At 43.8% G+C, this 25,823-nt stretch overlaps 1 protein-coding gene and 1 long non-coding RNA gene across 3 annotated transcripts in view; one reads left to right on the top strand and one right to left on the bottom strand.

The window, feature by feature from the left end:
- Window positions 1-19,745, top strand: part of LOC309377043 — a 266,713-nt gene extending 246,968 nt beyond the window's left edge. Inside the window, exons 2-3 of the long non-coding RNA XR_014171401.1 lie at window positions 16,666-18,381; window positions 18,645-19,745. This is a non-coding gene — a long non-coding RNA (uncharacterized lncRNA). The remainder of the gene's footprint in view (window positions 1-16,665; window positions 18,382-18,644) is intronic.
- PRDM2 (PR/SET domain 2) overlaps window positions 1-25,823 on the bottom strand; it is a 49,762-nt gene that overhangs the window by 10,079 nt on the left and 13,860 nt on the right. The window contains exons 3-6 of one of the 2 annotated variants that reach the window (XM_081923404.1): window positions 23,291-23,408; window positions 22,128-22,231; window positions 21,090-21,242; window positions 14,631-14,757 (exon numbers count right to left, since the gene is read on the bottom strand). In XM_081923404.1, the coding sequence (XP_081779530.1) occupies window positions 14,631-14,757; window positions 21,090-21,242; window positions 22,128-22,231; window positions 23,291-23,408 (502 nt within the window). Of the gene's footprint in view, window positions 1-3,918; window positions 3,981-14,630; window positions 14,758-21,089; window positions 21,243-22,127; window positions 22,232-23,290; window positions 23,409-25,823 lie in introns of those variants that run through there. The other variant, XM_081923405.1, reaches the window with a different exon arrangement.

Here is a 25,823-nt window from a genome sequence, read left to right as displayed (position 1 = left end):
AAGCATAGTGTAAGTGGAGCACAACAGCAGGCTACTCATGGATCGCAGCATGAGCAGACATTTGTAGTGTCTAACCTGGGAAAATAACCATCACCCACCTTGCAGAACTATTTTAAGGATTTACAATTTTGTGCGCAGGTGAAATGCAAAATATTGGGGTTTTTCCCTTACAATTTCAGCTGCTTCCTATTATAGATCTTTCCACGTTCAACTGAAACAAGATCAGCAGCAGACATAAGCCTGTTTATAATTCTGACCTATCTTTTAAAAATAATAATAATAATGACTGCATATTTTTTCAAGACTAATTTAGGATGCAACACAGCTAATGGCATGAACTCGATGTAAATTTCACACACACACACTTTCTGTTTACAAGGGACAGTCACTTATTTTTGGTCCCTTTCCTTGGTAAATCATCTCCCCAGTTTTTGCTTTTATGGAATAAAGGTAAAGGGACCCCTGACCATTAGGTCCAGTCGTGGCCGATTCTGGGGTTGTGGCGCTCATCTTGCTTTATTGGCCGAGGGAGCCGGCGTACAGCTTCCGGGTCGTGTGGCCAGCATGACTAAGCTGCTTCTGGTGAACCAGAGCAGTGCACGGAAACGCCGTTTACCTTCCTGTCGGAGCAGTACCTAGATACTGTGGTGAGTTTTGGAGGCATGGGGAAGCTCAGGCCCGGTGAAAAATGAGGAACTTAGATCACCTTTTCCCCATGTCTGGAAAGAGCAGGGTTGGTGGTCCACTGCACAATTTTATTTAGCTACCCATGACCAGCAAAAAACAAATTTGAGACTCGGCCACCAAAAGGAGGTTTGATAATCTCTGTCCCTTCTGACTGTATACTTCTCATAGGTCAAATGTGGGCTAATACTGGGGATGCAACTAACTCCATGTAATTGCTACTCTGTTCCCTGTTTACTGATGGGAAGTCTGATTCTCTTCTCAGCGACTCTCACAAACCCATCTTGAACTTCATTCGAGATGCTCTCTCATAGGCTTAAGTTGCTTTATAGTACTGATCACTTTCCTTCATCACTGTTCATTCTGCACTCCGTACTTTGCTGCCGGTCTGCATTCCCAACTTTCTATATTTGATTTGCCTGTAATAGCCTCACGAACAAATCACTGTAGTGAAATCTAATGTGAAGACCGGGAGTGGAGCTGAGTTCATGTTATTGGACCCACCAACACTGCCCACTGGCCATGTTGGCTGAGGCTGATGGGAACTGGAGTCCAACAACGTCTGGTTCTCCACATCCCCTGGGCTAGACCTACCTCGTAGGACAGTTGTAAGGCTATAATAGGGTGGGAAGGGAAATGGCACATGCAACTTGTGAGTTCCTTTGAGGAGCAGTTGGGTAAAAATTCTAGTAATAAATAGGCTTGGAAATGAAACAATACCAGAGATAAGTGGCACACCTAAAAGTCTCCTAATGAGACTCCTAGCTGCAAACACTCACTCTGGAATTAGACCTGAATGACCTTAACACGGAATTACCCTGGAAGAGGCGATTCAGCGTGCAGCTGCTCCCGCTTACTAAAAACAGCCAGGATGACAACTTGAGAGCAAATGTAATTTTAGATCCACTGGATCAGAGTCCTAGGAGCAAATGGAAACGTCCAAAGCTTTTCAGTGTCCACTGCTTCAGCAACTTCCATCACTTTTCAAACTGGTTTGCACAAGCTTTTTCTGTGTTTCGCAGAGAAGTAATGTGAGACCTGCCAAATCTTTTTCTCCTAGCCAAAAATATCCCCAGATTTCTCTAAGATTATGCCCCTTTGGACCCTGATAGCCTGAAATACTGCACTCAAAAGGTTCTCCAAAGTATCTGATCTGAAAGCAACAATACTATAAAAACGTTGAAACTGCACAAGTCAGACTGATGGAATTTGCCGAAATGGCAAGTTTAACTAGCAAAATTAGGAGATCAAGACGAGGGAATTTTTTTAAGGAGGATTGGAAATTGTTTGCAGATTGTTATAAAAAAATGTGAACATGTTAAAAGGCAAGTAGCTTTAGAATAAGAACAGCAATAAAATTTATATCTGAAAACAGTGTGGAGAAAATAAGGCATAGAATAATTACACTATGCAGCATTAATTGGAAAATTGAGGAAACCACCGGGGAGGGAGTCCAAAGTTATTTGACTTTAATTTGGAAAGTGTTGTAATTTTTTTGAAATATATAAATATTGTATTTTTTTTTAAAGAAAATAAATAAGCTGCACAAGTCAGAACATTTTGCACTCTGCTTTGGCAACTTACACTTAACAGAATTTGGATTATTTCTACTTCAACCTTTAGAGAGTCTGGAGGAAGGCGGCTGGAGTTTACAAACTACTGGAAAAGTGTGACAGGGCCAAGAACTGTGGAAAATGGACAGTGAGCTATGCTGTGAGTCTCCTAACTGCAGGCTCCCAGCAGCTGCATTTAGACCTCTCCTAGTAATTAATAAAATCACAGCATGCAGAAGAGCTGCTTCATCGGATGACCTCAGGTTCCTAGGATTATGAGGAAGAAACCCTTTCTCCAAACCATGCAGTATTTTCTACATGTTTATCACCCTCCTCTTTAGCAAAAACTATGTTATCTTTATTCTTCCGGACCTTTTAGTTCATACTAGTTATATTACCTCGGTTCTTTGTAAAATTCTTGCACTCCCCCAGCTCACTTGTTGGTTTGACACTGGTTTTGTATTGATTTTAATGCAGCTTGCATTTATGCTGGCCTAGCTTGCCTTGTGTGTGTGTGTATGCTGGTTTATGAAGTTGGGTTACTGAGTTTACACTACTTATTGTACTTTCTATTTGTTATGAGTCTGTAAACCAACCAGAGGAATTCATCGACAGGTGGTATAAATACTGACAAATAAATCAGTAAAACTCTAAAGGACTATCTCATCCTGGGCAATATTACCTGGTTTCCCGCCAGATTTTCAATAGAGGCCCTACTTTATTTCCTAGCCGTTATAACTACAGCTGAGTAAAACAAGAAGAAAAAGACAGTTATCTCAACCAGGCGATCTCCCTTTATATTGGAAATTTGTCTGACCCCTCTCTGCTGGCATTCAGAACACCAGGTAAATACTGCTATTCCAGCATGTTTTAGGAGCAGGTAGTATTCATATCTACGTGGCTGCCATTTTTACTTGCTGTGCAGCATTTATTTTAATTACTTATTGGCATTCCATTTTAACTCTTGACTATCAGCAAACTTCCAAGTGTTGTTTTCATTTATTACTACTTTTATACCCCACTTTTCCTCCAAGGAGCTCGGGGTAGCAGGCATGGCTTCTCCCAATTTTATCCTCGCAACTGCCCTGCAAAGTAGATTAGGCTGAAAGTGTGACTGGCCCAAGCTCGCCCAGTGAGCTTCAGGGCTGAGTGAGGATTTATTTGTACCTTGGTCTATCCAGTTTCATTCAGACATTCTAACAACCGCACCAAATTGTCTCTTACATGTCACAGGCGAGGACGGAAAAGGTGGGGAATGAAGATTTAAATGGCACAACAGGCAGACAAATCAACATCCTTAGTTTGGCAATCTTGACACCAGATAGGAAAGTTGGGGAGGAGAACCCCCTTTGCGTATTTACCAGAGGAGCTAGAAAGAGGCAATTTTTTTTCAGCTTAACACGGAGAGTCACAAGCAAGTTATGACAAAACAAGTCACTCAAGTTTTTCAGTTTCCCTCCCTCTTTGAAGAGGGAACTCATGACTAATGAAACTTTGGGTCCTTGGCATTCTATACCAGTTACTACGACACGGCTGAAAACTTCTGTGTTGTAGCTGCAGAAGGCAATGCTGTTGCCTCCTGTGCACAGAATAGCAATTCCCACCTGCCAGATGTTTTGTGGCTGCTACGCCCCAAAGCCTGTTAGGAGCCTGATAGAAGCACACGAGTGAGTGCACTTACCATCAGGTTTACCGAAGGGTCCTACATGCCCGCGCTACCGCCGGCTGGATCCTCCAGTTGGTCTAAACAAGAAAGATATAGGAATGAAACCACAGGGGAAGTGGAATGAGAACAGTGAAAGAAAGAAAAAAAATGAAAACAGAAAAAGTAGAACCAAACAGGTTTATGCTCTGTCATAACAGAGAAGAACAAGACCACATGAAAGGAAGAGAAAATAGCCAAGAGGTTAAAAGGATGAGACAAGGAAAGGTGGAGGGGTTTTCTCTAAAGCTGCGCAGATCCGTTTTGGGGCCCATGCTTCGGAGTAGCCCCTAAATAAAAACCCTAATTAAACAGCAAAGCGGGGGGAGATGGAGATGCAGACAGGCTCTTGTGCTCCCCAACCCACCTTGCTGCCAGACCACCCCCTCTTTTAACAGCCCCAGATCCCTCTGGGTGGACCTGAGCCAACCCACAGCTGCCTCAACCCAATCCGGTCGAATCCCAGGTCATCCCAAAGCTATCTGTGATTTGGCTGGACCTGGTCACTCTTTCTTTCTTTTTAAATATACCCTGTGGAAACATGGATGGGGATAGGATGTAGCTTTCCATGTAGAGCAGGCTTCCTCAACCTTGGCCCTCCAGATGTTTTGAGACTACAGTTCCCATCATCTCTGACCACTGGTCCTGCTAGCTAGGGATCATGGGAGTTGTAGGCCAAAAACATCTGGAGGGCCAAGGTTGAGGAAGCCTGATGTAGACCATACCAGGTTCAATCTCCAGGTAAGGCGGGGGGGGGGAACCCTGCCTAAAAGAGAGTTTGGAGAGTTGCCACCATACAGTGTCAACAAGGCTAAGTTAGATGGACTAGTGTTGTGACCAAGTATAAGGCGACTTCCTATGTTGTCTGGAGTTGGTGCAGCCCACTGGACCTAGGATGAAATAGAAACTTAGCCAGGTCTCTCTGGGTGGAATCTGGAGCAAGGCATGCTCCCATGGTTTCAACTGCCTCCTCTGTGAAATGGGATTACTAGTGGTCTACTTCTGCTGAGGGGATGTGGGTGGCGCTGTGGGTTAAACCACAGAGCCTAGGACTTGCCGATCAGAAGGTCGGCGGTTCAAATCCCCGCGACGGGGTGAGCTCCCATTGCTCGGTCTCCTGCCAACCTAGCAGTTCAAAAGCTCCTGCCAACCTAGCAGTTCAAAAGCACATCAAAGTGCAAGTAGATAAATAGGTACTGCTCCGGCGTTTCCGTGCACTGCTCTGGTTCGCCAGAAGCGGCTTAGTCATCTGGCCACATGTACGCTGGCTCCCTTGGCCAGTAAAGCGAGATGAGAGTCGGTCACGACTGGACCTAATGGTCAGGGGTCCCTTTACCTTTACCTTACTTCTGCTGAAAGGCTTAATGATGTAGAAACAGCAGTTTGCACACAATGAGTGGTCTCTAATACTATCCCACCCCCAGTTATTCTCCAGGTGACCCTGTGTCAAAATATTAGATAGGTGGCAAAAAGCAACTTCAATGGCATTTAACTTAACTTTACCCTCACTGATTTGTTTGTTTTACTGATTGCTGTTTATCCATTTGTTTTATCAACTGTGTGTGCTACTTGCTGCCATTTTTTAAAATAAAAAGTAGTGTAAGTTTTAGCTTGCTTTAGTTTGTGGGCTGTTTATGCGAGAAACTTTTGGAGTGCACCTTATTATTATTATTTTAAGTGGGAAAGCAGCAGATGGGTATTTAAAAGTAAGTGAAGAGGTGGAACATACTTCATTTGGTCCTACTTGCAGCATCCTACAACCACGACGACTGCATGTGACTGGGATGTAAGCAGCTGACACAACTCAGCCAGAGCAGGGATGTCAAAATGAGGTTACAGTCAAATGCACCTCTGTGGAATTTTGGAAGTTGCAGATTGGGTTTTGATGCACAGTCTGAAGCCTCGTTCACAATAACAATCCAGGAGGTGGCAAAACCGCTCCTGGGCCCTTAGACAATAGACGGCAAGTGGGAACTGCATGAAATATTTAAAAAATGGCTTTTGAGAAGCAGGAACCTGCTCAGTTGCTGCACAAGAGCTGTGACACATCCTCCAACAGGCTGCCTGTTCAGTTCTGTCCCTGCTGGCATTTCTAGAAGCAGGATAGGACAGTTTTGTTTGGGCATGCTTCAGGTTCTTATGTTTCACTGCAAGGAGGGGGGCAGGGGGCGTTGGGTTGCTTTTAAAGGATAGCTTTGTTTTGTTCTTATTTGGCTGCAAGCTGCTTTGAACCCCACTCCATTTGTTTAAAGAGGTGAAAAGGTGTAGGCAAATTTAGCAAAGTAAACAAATTAAGTATTACAGCAGTAGGAAGCCAAGGCACAGGGGCATCTACAAGAGATCACTGCATTTGGGTTGGGGAGCGCTATGACACCCATAGCGTAAGCTATCTAGTCCATCCCTGACTCAGGGACATAACTAATGCAAACCCATCTGGACCACCATATTAATTTGTGGACACTGCAAGTGGAAAAAAAGATGCTGACAAATGAAGAAACCGTCAAAAGATTAAAAAAAGGCATGACTGAAACTAATCCTATGTGTTTTGTTTTTTAACGGACAATAAAATAAGAGAGATACAGTATTATTGCTACTTTTCCCAAAAGGGGGGGGGGGAATGAAGTTGCTACACTATAACTCCTATTCTCGGAGTTGAATTGTTGCCACACATTTTGATGGCCAATCAGATTGGGGTATTTGGTGGGAAAGTATTAAGGCAAGATGAATGATTGGGGGGTGGGGTGGGGTGAATAGGAAGAAAAAATGAGGACTCACAGCTTGAAATGGTAAAAATGGATCGTGGGGGGAAACCTCTTATGAAACATTCAACCATACTGCTACAGTCAATTCACGCTTCGGCAAATCTTGTACAGCCAAAATGCAAAGGTGGTAATGAGAGCATTCCTAGTGTGTTTGACTGGATTATTCAATGATCAACACCATTGATACAGAACATCCTCAGGCATCTGGTGTAGTTTAGGAGCCTGTTGGGCACACTGCTCCCACAATATGCTGCTGAGGGCACCTGAACAGCACAACCTCAGGCTCCTTTTGCTTCTCGTGTGCCTTAGAGTCCTTCTTCATCCACATCAATTGAAATAGAAAATGTTTTGAAATGCACAAACACACATGTTCCTACGTAAAGGAACCAAGGTGTCAGAAGCGGAGAAGCTGGTTTTAAGTCATGGAAGTCTAGTGGTGTTTGTAAAGTTCATGCGGTTCCTTTCTCTTTTTAAAGGTTTCTCAAAATTATTAATACGATATTTTTTTCATTTTGCGTGATTGTTTTCAATTTGTGGTTTACTGCAACACAAGGGCAGGGGAAAAATCTAATGCAGCAGTTCTCCCTTCTCTTTCCCTGTGAAAACTTGAAAATTGGCAGCAGTCTTGGCAGTTCCTTTAGCACACACATTGACTCAAATCTTAATAAAGTGGTACCTCTGGTTAAGAACTTAATTTGTTCCGGAGGTCCGTTCTTAACCTGAAACTGTTCTTAACCTGAGGTACCACTTTAGCTAATGGGGCCTCCCACTGCTGCCGCACGATTTCTGTTCTCAACCTGAAGTAAAGTTCTTAACCTGAGGTACTACTTCTGGGTTAGCGGAGTCTGTAACCTGAAGCGTTTGTAACCTGAGGTACCGCTGTAATAAGCTTTCTTGACTAGCCACACTTTAATGATCTTGTATTTTACTGAATATCTTGCACACCACCTCAATATATTACATGACTTGTCAGTTCATGCATACTTTTATAAATAAAAATTAAAGTAAACTCATTTCATAGTGCTAAAAATTTATTATGCGTTCAACTAAATGTATGACACTAGTAGATCGTATTAGGTTACAGAATCTTCCAAAACCAGTTAACTTTCAGGAACAAATACTGTACAGTTCTGGAAGATACTGAATTCAATATAGGCTGCAGATCCATGGCAGAGCAGCTGTTCTGCATGTAGGAGGACTCAGATTCAATCCTGCCAACATCTCCAGCTATGACTGGGAAAGAGCACTTGTCTGAAACCCTGGAGAGTCACTGTAGAATCTACTGAGTATAAAATATTGTGCTAGACCGACCCATACACTGCCTTGGAATAAGACCGTCTCATTTGTTCCTAGCTAGAGAGCAATTCCAGACCCTTCCCCACATCACAAACTACTTTTAAATTGCCTTTAGTTGAAGAGGAAAAAAACACATTTTTTTTTTATACAGACTTGAAACAAGTCCTCAACCCACTTTGGCACAGGAAACTAACCAGCTTTTCAGATCCTGGTCACACTTTGTAAAGTGAACTGTGGAAGCTGGTATGAATAGCCTTCGAAGTTTTCAAGGCCCCGGAGGGAAGTTTATGGAACTATTCCAGGAGGATTACATAAGCCCTTCAACATCTTTTGAGCCCAGCTACAGTATATTCAGAGCCTGACACATTTACCTCAGCACCTGTTAGTATGCCTATTAGCAAAAAAGCAGAATAATTGTCATTTTCCAGGCTCTCCTCGAAGTCATGCCCCCCTCCTCAAAAACCCCAGAATACAATGGAGCAGTTGTTCCAGCGGGGAAGAACGGTATGCTTGGATAGCTTGTTATCAAACTACCCCCAGACTTGTAGATCACTGTTAAGAGTCTGTCTTGACCCATGAAAATACCCCATGCAGAACCATGGCAAGTTGTTCTGGGAGAATCTAAGCAGAAACTGGAAGATTTATGTTAGGATTCTGGTGGAAATGCCTCAAAAGAAATTGCATGTTCTTTATCATTTAAGTTATGGTCCTGATATTGATCTCACCACAACAGGCCAGAAGAGAGGTAAGCTCTCTTACCCAAGTTTCATTCTTGACTAGGAATGTAAGACAAACATAAGACTAAGAACATTAAAAGAATGCTGCTGGATCATGCAAAGGTCTATCTGCCCCAGCTTCCTGTTTTCACAGTGGCCAGCCAGATAGATGCCCATGGGAAACCCAGAAGCAGGAGCTCATGCAACAGCCTCTCCATAACTGTGCTGCGTGTGAACTGGTGCTCAGAGGCAGCATGCTGCCTTCTTGTCTTACTGTGTCTGGGCTACAGAAAAACCAAAGGCCCAGCTAGTGCAGCATCCTGTTTGCCGCATTAGCCAACCAGATGCTTCCTGGATTCCAGGCAGCCGAGCCCGAAGGCAAAAGCCCTCCCACTTGTGATTCAATGGTACACTGCCCAGGAATGTGGAGGATCTACAACAGCCATCATGAACCAACAGCTTGTTGATAGACCTCTTCACATCGCTGAACTAGTCTAATCCCATTTTAAAGCTAGCTGAACTAGAGGCTGTCATCACAAATTCTGCATATCTTACTGCGTGTTGTGTGAAGTGGTGAAATGTTAGAAACCTACCTAATTCATTTCTGAAAACTTTTCTTTTTAACCTCCAGCTAGGCATGCCTGCTCTATGTGAACTTGGGAAAGTGTGTATGGCCAAAAGGTTTCTAACATTAACACACAAGGCCATTGCATACAATTGCAGAGGGCCTTCTTGGTAGTGGCGCCCTCCCATCAGATGTCAAGGAAATAAACAACTATCTGACTTTTAGAAGACATCTGAAGGCAGCCCTGTTTAGGGAAGATTTTAACGTTTGATGTTTTATTGTGTTTTTAATATTCTGTTGGGAGCAGCCCAGAGTGGCTTGGGCAGGGGTCAGCAATCTTTTTCAGCCGTCGGCCAGTCCACTGTCCAGTCCACTGTCCCTCAGACCATGTAGTGGGCCGGGCTATATTTTTTTGGGGGAAATGAACGAATTCCTATGCCCCACAAATAACCCAGAGATGCATTTTCATTAAAAGCACATATTCTACTCATGTAAAAACACAAGGCAGGCCCCACAAATAACCCAGAGATGCATTTTAAATAAAAGGACACATTCTACTCATGTAAAAACACGCTGATTCCCAGACTGTCTGCGGGCCGGATTTAGAAAATGATTGGGCCACATTTGGCCAGCGAACCTTAGGTTGCCTACCCCTGGGCTAGGGAAACACAGCCAGATGGGCGGGGTATAAATAATACATCATCATCACCATCACCATTATATAATAAACAGTATACATGCTCACTGTATTTAAAAACAAGCATCTGCTGCTGTGTGTGTATTGGATGTCTGAGATAACACTTGCACCATGCTTCACACATGGGGCTACTACTTGGGATTTTTATGCACATGTATTATTATTATTATCTGTAGTAATGGGCAGAGGTTTATTGCTACGTATACATTCAAGGGCATGGGAATTTTCATCAGAAGGTGCTGCTGTGCTCTGTATTACCTTCACTGTGAGGCAGTATGCCTCTCAATACTAAGAATGTAAGACAGGCCTGCTGGATCAGGCCAATGGCCCAGCCAAGCTGGCAACCTATTCTCACAGTGGCGAACCAGAGGCCTATGGGAAGCCTGCAAGCACAACTCAAGCACAAGAGCAACCCTCCCACTCCTGGCGTTTCAATAACTGGCATTCAGAAGCGATATTTCTTCCAACTGGGAAGGCAGAGCACAGCCATCATGGCTAGTAGCCACTGGTAACTCCTCCATAAATTCATCCAATCCAAATCCATCCCAGTTGGTGGCCATCACTGCCTCTGTAGACGTAGAATGGCTACTAGGCCAATTTGTAGTTGTAAATAGACGTTCTAATGTTTACAGAAGATTATATAATCAATATACAAGTTGAAAACAAGTTTAAAAAATGAATAAATGAATAAAACCAACAGTTACAAATATACGTTATAAATTAAAATTACAGATTAAAATACATGTCAACTTTATCTGTCTCATTAGGCTATGACTATTTTCTCCCTCCTCTGTTGGAAGTGCTATGCCTCTAAATACCAGTTGCTGGGAATCACAAATGGAGGGACCGCTGCTGCATTTAGGACCTACTTACAGGCTTCCCATGGCCAACTGGTTAGAAAGTGTGAGAAGAGGATGCCTGATCCAGCAGGGCTCTTCTCATGGGCGATTTTATTTTATTTCATATCCTGCCCATCCTCCCAAAGGAGCCCAGGTATGCTTAAGTGTCGACCTTGAATTTAAAAAGAGAAACAGCTTGCAAATTTGGGAAAGGACCATTCCTCTTGCTTTGCATGCTGAAGCTCCCAGGTTACATGCCCTGCTTGAAACCCTGGAGAGCTGCTGCCAGTCAGTGTGGACAATACCAGTCTTGCTTTGTTTTTAGGAGAAGAACCATAGCTGTGTGGTAGAGCATCTAATTTCCAGTCAGGAGGTCCCAGGTCAAATCCCAGGCATCTCTAGATAGAGCTGGGAAAGAAATCTCAAAGAGCTGCTGTGTGAAATCCCAAAGAGCCGCTGCAGGTCGGTGAAGATAATGCTGAACCAATTGTCTGACTCTGCACAAGGCAGCTTCCCAACTTCCTAATAGCTGCATCAGCAACAGAAATTATACACAGGACAGAGAGACACAGAGCAGCTTCTGAAGGAGTTGTTTCTAATTTAGTTACTCTGGGAAAGAATGGGGAAACAAACTGCCGATGTATTTTCCAAGGTTAAGTGGATTCAGTCAGATATGGTCATTCCTTTGCTCCCAACTCCAGCTGAATTCCAGTTGGAGACCCAGGCTTCAAAACAGCAACCAAATTGATTCTGCACATGCAGCCATTCCTAGTTTTCAAAAGCATTCTTTTTTAAAATAACCAGAACAACAACAAACGACAAAACACGGCAGTTTTGTAAAGACAAAATAAAAGTAGAGAGGGAAGTCACCCGACTTATTGTCCTATAAGCCCAATATTGGTTGATGTGTCTGCAAGGGTTGGGGGTGGCAAAAGGGACCCCCCCCCCAATAATGAATAATTATTCCCAGATTCTTCCCCCAACACACACTTCTAAGAAAGTTTGCAGTGTCTGGGACTTTTTAATTTAGAGAAAATGAGAGTAAGAGGTGACATAACAGATGATTATAAAATTATGCATCGCATAACAAAGTGCATAGCAAAACGTTTTGCTCCTGCTCTCGTAACCTATGGACATCCATTGAAGCTGAACATTGGAAGATTTGGGGCAGAAAAGAAGCAATTCTTCATGCATAGCAAACTATGGAACTTGTGATGGCTATCAACTTATGATGGCTTTGAAAGATTAGACTAATTCATGGAGAGGAAGGCTATAGATGGCTGCCAGTCATGACGGCTACGCTCTGCCTCCATAGTTGGAGGCAGTAAGTCACATCTAGTTATTTCAGTGGGTCTACTCTAAGTAGGACTAGTACTGTAGCACTGCAGTGGCAGGGGCCTCAGTGGGGACTGTTTTGAACTTTTGATCCCAAGCATTGCAGCCCTCAAGTTTTTGACATTCAAGCTGGCTGAATCAACTCAGCTGGGACTAACTGCCATTTGGTACCTCCTTCCCCACAAAATGGCCCCTTCCACTGGGTTGCATGGGCAGAGGCAAAGTGCAAACAGCAAGGCCCTCCTTTATTAGTTGAGAGAACCTGACCATTTGGCACTTCCCATCTCCTGGAACAGTCTTATGTAAGCTTTGGAGGACGAGGCTATCAATGTCTACTAGCCACGATGACTATATTCTACCTTCCCTGTTGGAGGCATTATGCCTCTCAATACCGGCTGTTGTGACTACCAAGTGTAGAACGGGCTGTTGCACTCAGGACCTGCTTGTGGGTTTCCCATTTAGGCACCTGACTGGCCACTGGGAAAACAGGATGCTGGACCTCTTGCCTGATCCAAGCAGGGCTTTTCTTATGTTTCCTTTGGATTAGCTCCAGCAACTTCACAACTAATAAGGCTGGTGCCATTCCCAACATGGGATTTGCTCACCTGATCAATGGCATTGTTTCAAAGTTAGTGAACATAAGATGACATCCTCCGTTTTTGTTTTTAGACTGAGGATATTGTAGACGCCAACTCCTATCAGATTTGGACAACATTGCTAATGACAAGGGACGATGGGAGCTGGAGTCCAGAACATGTGGACTCCTTGATCCTTGAACATCTGATCCTTGATCCTTCTATGAATCAGTGGCCAAGTGGGCTGGCTTCACCCTGCTCTTCCCCCCAAACTAGTGTGAAGTAGATAAAGGCACCAACTCACTCTGTAACATTATCGCTCCTGGAATGTGGATCCACTACTAATACTAATTACTACTAATATTAAAAGCAGCAGCAGCTTTCTTGTTAGGACTGGATACATATATAAAGCCTAGAAGCACATTTTCTGGAGTAAAAAAATAAATAAACATTATGTTAGTCCTTCTCAAGAGTCATACCCTCTTAAGCTAATGGACATGAGTATCTTAGGTTCATTAATTTCAATAGGTCTACTCTAAATAAAACTTAATTTAATACAACCTCAATTACTCTGGACAGTATATTAAGAAATATTCTGTTTCTTCCATCAGAAATGTGCAGAAGTTATAACTCAAAGGCACCTACATCTTATCACAGAAGTTTGGCGGTACAATAGGAAAACCTATATTTTAGCCACTATCTAAGACCACATTTAAATTAAAAAAAACAACAACAATGTATTTTTCATTCACAATGATGCTGAAGTATTTTATTTGCTTACAATCCCAAAACCAAATGAGTTTCTTCCTTCTCACCTGTCTTGTTAGTGTTTCTATCAGAATAACTTGTTTGATTCATTACAAATTGAAACATGTCCTTAATATGTACACATAGAGGCCTTGTTTTTCGTTTCCCTCTCTGAATATAGACTGATCTTTTCCTTCCCATTAATTTCAAAAGCAGCCCCACCCGCAATAAGAAATTTAAAATTAAAAAACACAAACTACAGGCCTAGTTTTCTTTAGTGCAGTGCTGCAAACAGTAAAGGCATAATGAAGGAATAAATGCAAATGCCGTGTCTTGATGAGTCATCGCCCAAATTTCAACACCACTCTGAAATAAAACCCTAAATGCAACCTGTCTGAATTCAATACTTGAAATTCTCCATGCACCAAAATGTCATTTGCTACCTAAACTCATGACAGTTAAGACTATCGGGAGGCAATATAAAATGTTTGCAGACCTCCAAAAATAAAATAAAAAATGCAGTGCTTTTTAAATCTTTTGAAATCATTTGCGGAATCCATCTGCTGGCACAAAGTGCAATAAACAACAAAGGCAACTAAAAATACTTCCACGGTGTTAAAAAAAGAGAACCATATCGTTTTCCCAACACGTCTGATAAAGCAAAAACATGAAAACCTTAAAAACTCAGCTTGCCAGCAGGATATTTTTCTCCCTCAATTTTTAACTAACTTCTGGTTTGAAAAGGACGGACACAGCAGAGAAAGAACTGTCAAATCCCCCCCCCCAAGGAAATTGATGTGACCGTTCTACTCTTTGATCGAATGAAAGGGGGGTAGAGGGCAGAGTATGTATACACACACACACACAACTTTAACTGGAAGCTGTTTAAATTGAGGAGGCAAGCACCAGAGCTTGGGGGGGGGGGGGGAAAGGTCACACAGACATACTTGCTGGTATGACACTCCCTTCAGTGAGAAAGTATTAGGAGCGTTTCTTAATCCTACAAGCAGGAACTGGGGGAGGGGGGTAAGGAAGGAAGAGAAGAAGAAAAAAAGTTTGCCTTTTTTCATGCCACTTCTTGCCACGCATTCCACCTTGGATTTTTCCTTCACGGAGAGAACGGGAGAGATGGGAGAGAGAGGGAGGTGAAACTTCTTACCTTTCTTGGTTTTCGGAGAGTTCCTCTTGCTGCGATTGCTGGCTCTCTCCTCTTCGATAGCAGCTGCTATCTCTGGGTTGTCTTCCCCATTGTACCACACCAGGAGCTCCTCGCCTGGCTCAATTGGCTGGAGGAATAAGAAGAGACAAGCAGGACACCAATCAAGAGGAAGGTTGTTAATAAAAAAAAAAAAAAGAGGGGGGGAGGGAGAGAGAGAGAGAGACAGAGAGAGAAGCAGGCTCAGGGCCAGAGGGCGTGGAGCTTGCTGTGCGGATCACAAACAGCTGTACTCTGCACTAAGAACAGATTTCCTAACTGCCTGCCTGGCCAAACAGGAAGGACTCTTTAACCCTTGGTGGCTTGTGCAAGCGCAGCGTCACAAGGGAAGGAACAGAAGAGAGGAGAGAGAGAGAGAGAAAGAAAGAGCGAGCCAGTTGCACCACACCCCTCTGCTGGAAGGAGGATTGCATTTATCCAGCACATTAGCATGACTTGCACATTGCACTGAAACTCCAGCTTGCTTTATGGCAGACTGGGAGAGAAGCAAGCAAGCAAAAAAAAAAAAAAGCGCAAGAAAACCCACACCTCTCCAAATGGCATCGGCTCATTTCAACAGGTTTTTCTCAAAAAGGCGAGGAGGAAAAATGAATAATGCATTTGAAAGGAAACAGAATCTTTCACATTTTATTTTAAACATCTCTAGGATGTTCGCATCTGACCTCCCATATTTTCTGCTGTTACAAGCAAGCAGCTCAAGCGTAATGATCAACACACATAGAAGGGATTTAAAACAAATATGATGACGATTCTAAAAACTTCGGCAACAGAATGGTCTTCTCTTAAGCAACAGAATAAGCCCCCTCATCTATTGGCGAAAGGACATTCCTCTAAGGGACACCACCACTAAAATGTCCCTCCCTCCAGTTCTTCCCTCCCTCTGACTTAGATCTTAAATTTCAGGTAGATTCATAAACAAGAGTCCCAACAATTATCTATGACCTTGGCATCTCTTTACACATCAATTCCACTCCCCCAACCTCTTAAGACTTCATTCATGTATTAGAGATAATTTATTTCCCTTCTACAACAGCACCCTCCCTGCCACAGCAATATAATAAGATCAAAATATACAGTGCAGGAAAAAGCCCAGCAGATAAAAGTACCCAATTAAACACAGGGTCAGTTCAGTAAAATTGATCAACCCAGCAGGCCAAACGCCAAAGAATGCAAAGGAACGAGGCTCTCTCTCTCATGCTACTGGCAGGGCAGAAAATAGACACACACCCACTCACAGATCTCAAAGACCAGCTTTTACAGAGGGGTATAAAAACTATTTTGCAATGCCTTTATTTGGCTTCTTCCCCCTGCTTGGATTAGCCTCACAACAATTATTTGCAGTAAATTAGGCTGAGACATAGTAACAGGTCCAAGGTCACCCAGCAAGTAGGCCTTGAAGCCCAAGATTCCCCCCCCCCCCGCCTGCAATTGGAGGTAGCTGTCAGAACATTTGTGTATCTAGCTTACCAGACCTAAATCAGCCTTTAACAACTTGGTGCCCTCCAGAAATTTGAGACTACAGTTCCCTGCACTAAAGCAAATGAAGACTGCCATATCAGTTTTACTGCCCACCTTGACTGTCTTTGCTTTTGAGACCAGTTAACTGACTGTACTGATAATATCATTATACACTGATAATAACATGCATTTTATTCATATCCGCTAGCCTTTTAATAAACATTCAGGTGGGGATATAAAAGTAGATTGCAGAATCAAAGAATGCAAGGGACCACAAAAGATCACGCAGCCCAACCTCATGAAAGTGTAGAAAAGCTCTTACTAAAGTGCCTCTTAACATATAAGTGAACACATGTTGTAATTTCCCTCCTACAGATACAAGAACCTTTTCCAGCCAGTAATGATGTGATGTAATACCCAAGTACATTTACCTCTGATTCCTTACCCTGTACAGTGATACCTCTGGTTAAGAACTTAATTCGTTCTGGAGGTCCGTTCTTAACCTGAGGTACCACTTTAGCTAATGGGGCCTTCCACTGCCGCCACGCAATTTCTGTTCTCATCCTGAAGTAAAGTTCTTAACCCGAGGTACTATTTCTGGGTTAGCGGAATCTGTAACCTGAAGCATCTGTAACCCGAGGTACCACTGTATGGAAATTGTATATATTGGGTTGTATTGGATACTAGTACTACTCAGAATAGAATCACTGAAATGAATGGTGCTGGCCACTGATTTCAATGTATCTACTCTGAGGAAAACCTAGTTGGCACAACCCATCATATATAAAAGCTGAAAGCTCTGTGACTTTAAAAATATATATAAAAAAACTTGAGCACTGAACTTTGATTTCTGTAGCCCCCACTCTGAAACCTGGTGCAGGAGACTATGCAACAAGGAATACATACTTTTACAAACATAGTAAGAGTTCTGCTGGTTCAGACTGAAGGGTGCCCATTTACTCCAGCTTCCTGTTCTCAGTGACCAACAAGATGCCCATCAGAAAACCACAAGCAGGACAAGAATGAAGCAATACTCTCCCCACCAGTTTTAGCTTATGTAAGAGAACTGCAGAACAGAAAACACTCTGACCTGATAAGAGTATCAACTGTTTTACATTCACTATCATACAGTTCTTTACTGAAAGTTAACAACATTGCCCAAAGTCTCCTGAGTAATTTCATGACCAGGCACGTACACAAACATTCTGGGTCATGCTGACATATTCTGATGCTCCCCATCCTCCATAGATACTGTAATAGAAGTCAAGGCTGCTTTTAACCGATAGCATGAACAGCTAGTCCAGAGGAGCTTCTCATATGAATTTGCACACAGTTGTTCTGATGCAATTATTTTTTTCCACTATACTGTACCTTTGTCTGTATGTCGTTTTGCAACAATATAGCTGTAAAAAGGTAGCTAAAATACTTTAAACAGTGCAATGCTAAGCATGTTTACTAGGAGGTAAATCACATTGTCTTCAACGGGTCTTAATCCTGGGAACGCACACATAGGATTTCAGCCTAAGTGCAAGATGAATCACTGGGCCCAAGACAGCATCCACTAGAGGGTTTTTTTCAAAACACTCAAATGTAAAGTTGCTGAACTTCTGGAAAAATATTCAACTTGTCCCTTAGATCAATATCCATACCTGTGGACTGGAGTGTAGCCAATCTAACACCAGTTTTGTAAGAGCGATCCAGGGGGAATTCAAGGATATGCAGGGAGAAAAAGAGGGAGAAGGATACCAGTTGCTGGAAATCACAGGAGGGGAGAAAACTCTTGTGCTTGTGTCCTGCTTATGGGTTTCCCACAGGCATCTGGTGGGCCACTGTGAGAACAGGAGGCTGGACTACACGGATCTTTGGTCTAATCCAGCAGGACTCATCTTATATTGGATCAAAACTAATCCTTTTATTGAATCAAAACACAATTCTTAAAAACCCCACAATTTTACCATATTTTCAGAACACTTTTCAACCGTTATGATTCTCAAAGAGGTTCACCAAAAAAATAATTTTAAAAAATCAGATTTTTAGCACAATTAACAGAGCCGTGCTACCAGGGGCTCTCAATGGTATTCAGCAGGTTGTTCCTGGCACTGCTTCCTTGGAAAGTTAGTGGTGGCTTTCCACCTATATAAAGGATCTCAAATCACATGTCTGTTGAAAAAACTGACAGCTGACACTCAAAAGGCTGAGTGCCATAAGTCTCCTCCCCTCCAAGAATAAACAGGTAGTGGAAATAATTTACTCTATTTTTCGCTCTATAAGAAACACCAGACCATAAGATGCACCTAGTTTTTGGAGGAGGAAAACAAGAAAAAAAATATATTCTGAATCCCAGAAGCCAGAACAGCAAGAGGGATCTCTGCACAGCAAAAGCAGTGATACCTCTGGTTGTTCTGGCTTCTGGGATAGCTGCACAGCCTGCATTCGCTCCATAAGACGCACACACATTCCCCCTTACTTTTTAGGAGGGAAAAAGTGTGTCTTATCGAGTGAAAAATACGGTAATTTTGTTACAGTTTCCTAATAATTCCTGGATCTAGGTGCTCTGAAATTGTGATGAGGTGACATATTCAAGGATTAATAAAAACCTCATTCTAATTACATAGGCAAGATAGCAAAACATAAAAGGCTGAAGATACATAACTCTGCTGGGGAAAACATATAAGCATTAAAATGGGTTTGGCTAATTATCATTGATTAACAATTTGATTAGATCACAGAAGTCTACAATTTGACACACATAGGTAAGTTTTGTTCAGATTTTGACTATAGCAGAAGGTTAGTATAAATTTAGAACTGACCGAGAAAGGAAAACGCACTCTACAAGTAATGCTATTATCTACACAAGTGTGCAGTGACATAGAATTAAAAATATCCAAGGTACCTTATAATATTTTTTAAAGTCAACTATGATAAACAGCAACATTAAACACCACCATCACAAAATATCAACAGCAAAATGAGCCAAATAAAACAACACAGAAGAAGAAACAGTATCAGGTAATTCTGAAGTCACCAATGCAACATTTGTAACCTTCTTCTCATAATATCTGGTGTTTTGGCTAATATTATTAAGATTAAACTGTTTGTTTCTGAATGTGATTACAAAAATAACCAAGGATGTCACTGGTAGTTTTCTTGTTTTCTTGTAACAATGTTTTCTTGTTAATGCACCTTAAAAAGTTATGATCAATGTAACAGTTTTGCAACCTCAAGAATTTATCTGTAACTTGGATAAGTGTTGTCTCGAAAAGCATGCACCAATTCCACCCCTACCCCGCATCACCAGCAATATACATAAAGAGCAAATGTTTCATGGCCAAGTGTCAAACGTACAGTAATGTTTATTGGAAACAATGGAGAAAAGGTTTTCTGGCAAATGACCTGCGACCAACGGAACATAACCAAGGCACTTGTCAGGGTGTCCTGTTGAGCCAAAAGAGGTTTAGTCATGCTGGCTGCATGACCCGGAAAACTGGCTGTGGACAAATGCCAGATCCCTTGGCCTGAAGTGAGAGCCACACCCCATAGTCAAGTTTGACTGGATTTAACCGTCCAGGTGTCCTTTACTTTTCACTAGGAACTATACCATTTTTTTTAAGGGATGCGGGTGGCACTGTGGTCTAAACCACTGAGCCTAGGGCTTCTGATTGGAAGGTCGGTGGTTCCAATCCTGCGATGGATTGAGCTCCCGTTATTCGGTTCCAGCTCCTGCCCACCTAGCAGTTTGAAAGCATGTCAAAGTGCAAGTAGATAAATAGGTACCACTCCGACGGGAAGGTAAACGGCATTTCTGTGCGCTGCTCTGGTTTCGCCGTAAGTGTCTTAGTCATGCTGGCCACATGACCTGGAAAAACTGTCTGCGAACAAACATTAGCTCCCTCAGCCAATAAAGCGAGATGAGCGCCGAAACCCCAGAGTTGTTCGCCACTGGACTTAACTGTCGGGGTCCTTTTACCATTTATTTATTTTTTAAAAAAGAGACAATTCTTGGCTTACGACTTACAAACCAGAAGAAAAGATAGGGCACCTAAAGGAAAGAGGAGTGGAAGAGGAAACAAGAATACACAGCTATTTAACTGGAGCAACACTTCATTAAAGGGGGAAAAGCATGCCTTCAAGATGGCTAGCATGTCAGAGCTGTGTCAGAAAAGGCCACAGGGTCTTTCCCCCCATTACATACAGAGTTGAGAACCTGGCAGTAGAAAGGACTGTTTGACATCAATGTTAAGGTTCCCTCCAGAAGGGTCAAGGACTGCATGTCACGAAGCAAAACGATGGGTCAAGCAGCCAACTAGGGATTTATGGGCTGTATCCCACTAAGAACAGACCCACTGAAACCAATAGACCTAAGTTACTCGTGCCCATTAATTTTAATGGGTTTAATCTGAGTAGGACTAACCACTGGATACAACCCTATGTCATAAAACATGAGACGCAATTTACTGCAATTGCACATATCCCTCAAATGGAACATTTAACTGTGGTCACCAATCTATTTCTAACGTGGCCCTTATTCAGTTTATTTGGAAAACCTATACCCCACCCTTTCAAATGCATTTGAAACAATAAGGATGGACCACAACTTTAAAAAAAACATATATGCAAAACAAGCAATCTTACCACTGAACGACAGTATCTTGCAAAGAGATGTATGGGAGACCCCCAAAAGTCACTGAGAAAGAGCTGAACAGCTTTTTAAAAAGTCATACTTCTGGCCCATCTAGCCTAGCACAGCTCCCCACCCTCAAAGAGCTAAGGCTATGCTTTTTACTGAACTGAACTTGAGAGCTTCTGGCTGCCAATCGGGTACTCCGCCACGAAGCTATGTTGCATCTCCTGTAGTAGCAGGTTGCACTTTTGCACAACAGCAATGGGAAGACAGGGTATTGAACTTTGTACAAAGGCAACTAATATAAGCAGAGGCACTGCTACCTTTAAAGTTTTGTAGTAGATGGTCCTGTTGATCTCCAAAGGGAATAGGTTCTGCTCCTTTCCTGAGCGAGCCCAGTTCACATAGCGCAGCCAGTTCCCCTTCTCTGGATCTGTGGCATCAACACACATCCATCCCAAGTTTGGGTAATAGACCTTGTGAGGTTGAACGTATGTGTGCATGGAGACAGAGAGGAGGAAAGAAACAAAAGTACTCATTAATCACGAGAGCATGCACCCATCGTCTCAGTTTCAAAATGTGGGCGTTTTATATGACTGGGTCCATATGGAGCACCACTGGATGATCCCTGGGAGACTGAAGACCACCTACTCACATGGCTGTGCTGACAGGAAGTTGCTCTATGGAGTGGGAAGTTTGGGCTTTAGGCCTATTTTTTGCTACTCACTGGTGGTGGTGGCGGAGAAAGGGATGTGCAGCAACAAGATCATTCACGTTGGAATCTGTCTTAACTACTGCATCTGCATTAGATTAAGGCTGGATGCATAGTGAAGCAGGATAAGCAATAAGGACAACTTTTGCAGACACTGTCCTGCACAGTATTTATTGAGAATTTACAAGAGAATCCTTGCCTTCCTGGCACATTTCAGCACTTGAGGATGTGGAGCAGGACCAGCAAGGAATGGCCGAAGGAGTCTTCTGGGGGGAAACAGGGTCACACCTGGTCCCCAGGCAGGACTTGCTCTATACATCATTCATGATTTTATAAGTATTTATCGTGTCCCTCTTAATAGTTTCTTACCCCTACCTCTCAGAAACTAAAAAGCAGACAAACCATGGCTTGGTCTAAAAATGACAGCTACCATAGCAAGAGAGTTAAGCTAAATTTAAAATCTAATTACATTTCTGTTTTGCTTTTGGTGATCCTTACAACCAGGAGAAAAACTATCTACAGTTTATTTTACATGCTTTATTGTTTGATAGTGATGTCGTCAGCCACCATGAGCTACTTTTTAAAAAGGATTATAGAACTTTCAAATCATTTTATATAAAAAAGGAATTGCTCATCAGTCACTGCTTACCTCCCACATGTACACATTGCTTTTAACCTGAGATCGTTTCTTCTTGTCACCAGCAAACGGACCAAACTTTCTGCCTCTGAAAATTGGCTTTGTTGCCCAGACACCTGAAGATCAAATGAGGAACCACAATCAGACTCTTTGGCAGTATTGCATACTTCAAAACCATGCAACACTGCTTAACGACAACAAAGTGATTCCATAAATACACTGTAACTTTGCCTGGCTAAATAAAGGAGGGGGCAGAGAATCCAAAAAGAGGGGAGGGGGAACAAGCATATCATAAACTAATGCAACTAATAGCAAAACACATGAAACAGAAAAAGCAGTAAAATGCCAGGATGCTGATGACTACATAATCTGGGGCTGGGAACTGGGAGGCGGGCAGTAAAAATGGATATAATCTGCTGGGGGAGGGGACCTGGATCAAGGCTCTGAAGGGGTAATCTCCAGTGTTCAATTTTAAATGAAAGGTTGGTAGAACCTGAGATATAAGGCAAAATAGACATGCACACTTTTTTGGGGTGGGAGGTGGGGAGAAACCAGCCTGTCCCACCTTTCGGTGTTCTACTTTACATCTCCACCATCCCTGGGAAACAATCCTGAATGCACCCACGTTTCCTGGATGACCTTAAGAGACAAAACCTGCTCTCATGGGACCCAGATGTATCTCTTTGTAGGCAGCTTGCTATTGTATCCATGGGGGCAATTTCAATGATAGCAATATGTGTAAAGTCTACTCATTTAGGGACGCCTCTTCTACACTTCAACTTGCCACCCCAAGGACTGCAAACTGTTTGGTTGCCAAGGTTAAGTATCAGGGTTTTAGAGGTGTGAGTAATGTCCGTACACCAACTGGGCTTAATAACTTGGAAAGCCTTTGTCCAAACCTCAAAACAAAACATTCAGTTTTGGGCTGCCATTTGCCAGTTGTGCTGCTGATCTAAGTTCACCTCAAGCCAGGTAGTGCTGTTGACTTTAGAGTGCAGGAGACAACATATGACACTAAATTGGATACCACATTTCAAACCATGGGCTGAGGGTGCATCATGTAGTCACCCTGTCGTAGCAAATCCTGAGAAGGATTCCACCCCACACTCCCCAGGTTAAACAGTCTTCAGTTCAAGCAGCCTCTCTGCCCGCAGCTTGTTTCTAGATTTATTTACCAAGCCGTGTCTTGTCAACAGCAGATGGGAGAAGTCTCACTTCCTCAGGAAGTCCTTTAAGCACGTGCTCAGGTACGTCGGCCAAAGTCTCAACTGATACTGAAGGCTCCGTTGAGTTCTATGAAGAAAACAAAACAAAACAAAAATAGGAAGGGGACAGCCCAATGATAAACACATGGCAGAATCTGACAACCCACCTGCGTTACAACTGGCAGCACAACACAAGAATCCATAAACAAAGCTGTGTTGCAATTGCTGGCATTTCAACTTCACATAAACACTAGTTCACCAAGCACATTTGAAAATGATGATATTAAGAGAAACACTGCAAATCCTTCATGCAATGCATAATCTACTCAGTGATCCACCAGATGCTGTGATGGCCAGCAGGATATGTGACTTTTTAAACTTAGAGGGGGTAGGGCTATCACTAGCTACTAGACATACTAAACAGAAATGCAGCTTTCATTTTCAGACACACAATATGCAAGAACAAACAAGGAAGGTGGGATGTCTCCAATATGGTTCTGCTTGTTGTATGGTTCTTAATGCCATTTCTTATAAGGAGTCTGCAAAGCAGATTACGATGGTCTACATCTGGGCTTTATTCTAGGTGATGGATCACAACTTTCCCTAAAAACCATGTTCCTCGCCTACTACAGACAGCTGGCCTAAGGATCTCTACCTGTATTTGAATATATTTTTCCCCTTTGTCCCCAAGTATTGTGGGATGGCTCTTGACTTTGGGAGCCGATTGTGTACTGATATGCCCCACCAAATTAAGCAGATATTATCTGTGCACCCAGCATGTATATCTAAAGATCAGCGTCACTGCCAATGAATAATTCTTTTTCTTATTCCTCTGAAGCACTGCTATTCAAAACGGATTACAAGGCTAGGCACAGGTATGTGAAGGAAATTACTTTCAGAGCACTTATTTTAATAGTAAATATAGCTACCTTCCTTTCAGTCAAAGATATATGCTTCACTCAGCTTCTACTCTAGTTATTACAGAAGCAACAAACCAAGGTATAGTAAAATAAAGCAAAGATACAGGCTGTGTGTGAGCATCACAGTATGCGCATCTATAAAATAAATCAGCAAATATCTATTTTGTGTTAAGACATGTCCCCATGGCAGCTACTTTGTGATAGGTCATGCCCCCTTGATGGTCATTTTGGGACTGGTGCTCACAACATTCTCAATATTCCTGATGAGCCCACTGGCCCCAAAAGCCTGGTGAACCCTGCACTAAACAATAGTTTGGTGTGATGAAAGCTAGCTTCAATAAGCCTGAGGATTATGTACTCTCCTCAAAGTCTTCCAATACGGTTGTGAGAAATGAGCATTCATTCCATTTAAACACAGAAGAGAGTAACATCTGAACCCTAAACTGCACTTAATACTAACTATGGTTTGATTAAATAAAACTGTTTGAAGCAGGCTTGTTTCAGACAAACCACAAATAAGATACAGTGGTGCCTCGCAAGACGAAATTAATTCGTTCCGCAAGTCTCTTCGTCTTGCGAGTTTTTCGTCTTGCGATGCACGGTTTTCCATAGGAATGCATTGAAAATCAATTAATGCGTTCCTATGGAAAAAGCCTTCCCCCGACCTCTTCTGGCGGGCGGCATTTTAAAATCGCCCGGGACAGCGGAGGACTTCTCCGCTGTCCGGGGCGATTTAAAAGCCCCTGGGAAGGCAGGCAGGGGGGCCAAAGGCTTTCCCGCCCGGCCGCCCGGCTTCGGGACATCGTTCCGATGCCGGGCGGCTGGGGGAGGCTTTCCTGCCCCACCGCCCGGCATCGGGACAATGCCCCGATGCCGGGCGGCTGGGGGAGGTGTTCCTGCCCCACCGCCCGGCATCGGGACGATGCCCCGATGCCGGGCGGCTGGGGGAGGCTTTCCTGCCCCGAAGCCGGGCGGGGGGGGGGAGGCTTTCCCGCCCGGCCGCCCGGCTTCGGGACATCGTTCCGATGCCGGGCGGCTGGGGGAGGCTTTCCTGCCCCACCGCCCGGCATCGGGACGATGCCCCGAAGCCGGGCGGCTGGGGGAGGCGTTCCTGCCCCACCGCCCGGCATCGGGACGATGCCCCGATGCCGGGCGGCTGGGGGAGGCGTTCCTGCCCCACCGCCCGGCATCGGGATGATGCCCCGAAGCCGGGCGGGGGGGGAGGCTTTCCCGCCCGGCCGCCCGGCTTCGGGACATCGTTCCGATGCCGGGCGGCTGGGGGAGGCTTTCCTGCCCCACCGCCCGGCATCGGGACGATGCCCCGAAGCCGGGCGGCTGGGGGAGGCGTTCCTGCCCCACCGCCCGGCATCGGGACGATGCCCCGATGCCGGGCGGCTGGGGGAGGCTTTCCTGCCCCACCGCCCGGCATCGGGACGATGCCCCGAAGCCGGGCGGGGGGGGAGGCTTTCCCGCCCGGCCGCCCGGCTTCGGGACATCGTTCCGATGCCGGGCGGCTGGGGGAGGCTTTCCTGCCCCACCGCCCGGCATCGGGACGATGCCCCGAAGCCGGGCGGCTGGGGGAG

Source organism: Podarcis melisellensis (genome assembly GCF_964234715.1).
Source record: "Podarcis melisellensis genome assembly, chromosome: 8".
Classification (NCBI taxonomy): Eukaryota; Metazoa; Chordata; class Lepidosauria; order Squamata; family Lacertidae; genus Podarcis; species Podarcis melisellensis.
This window is presented reverse-complemented; position numbering and strand designations above follow the sequence as displayed.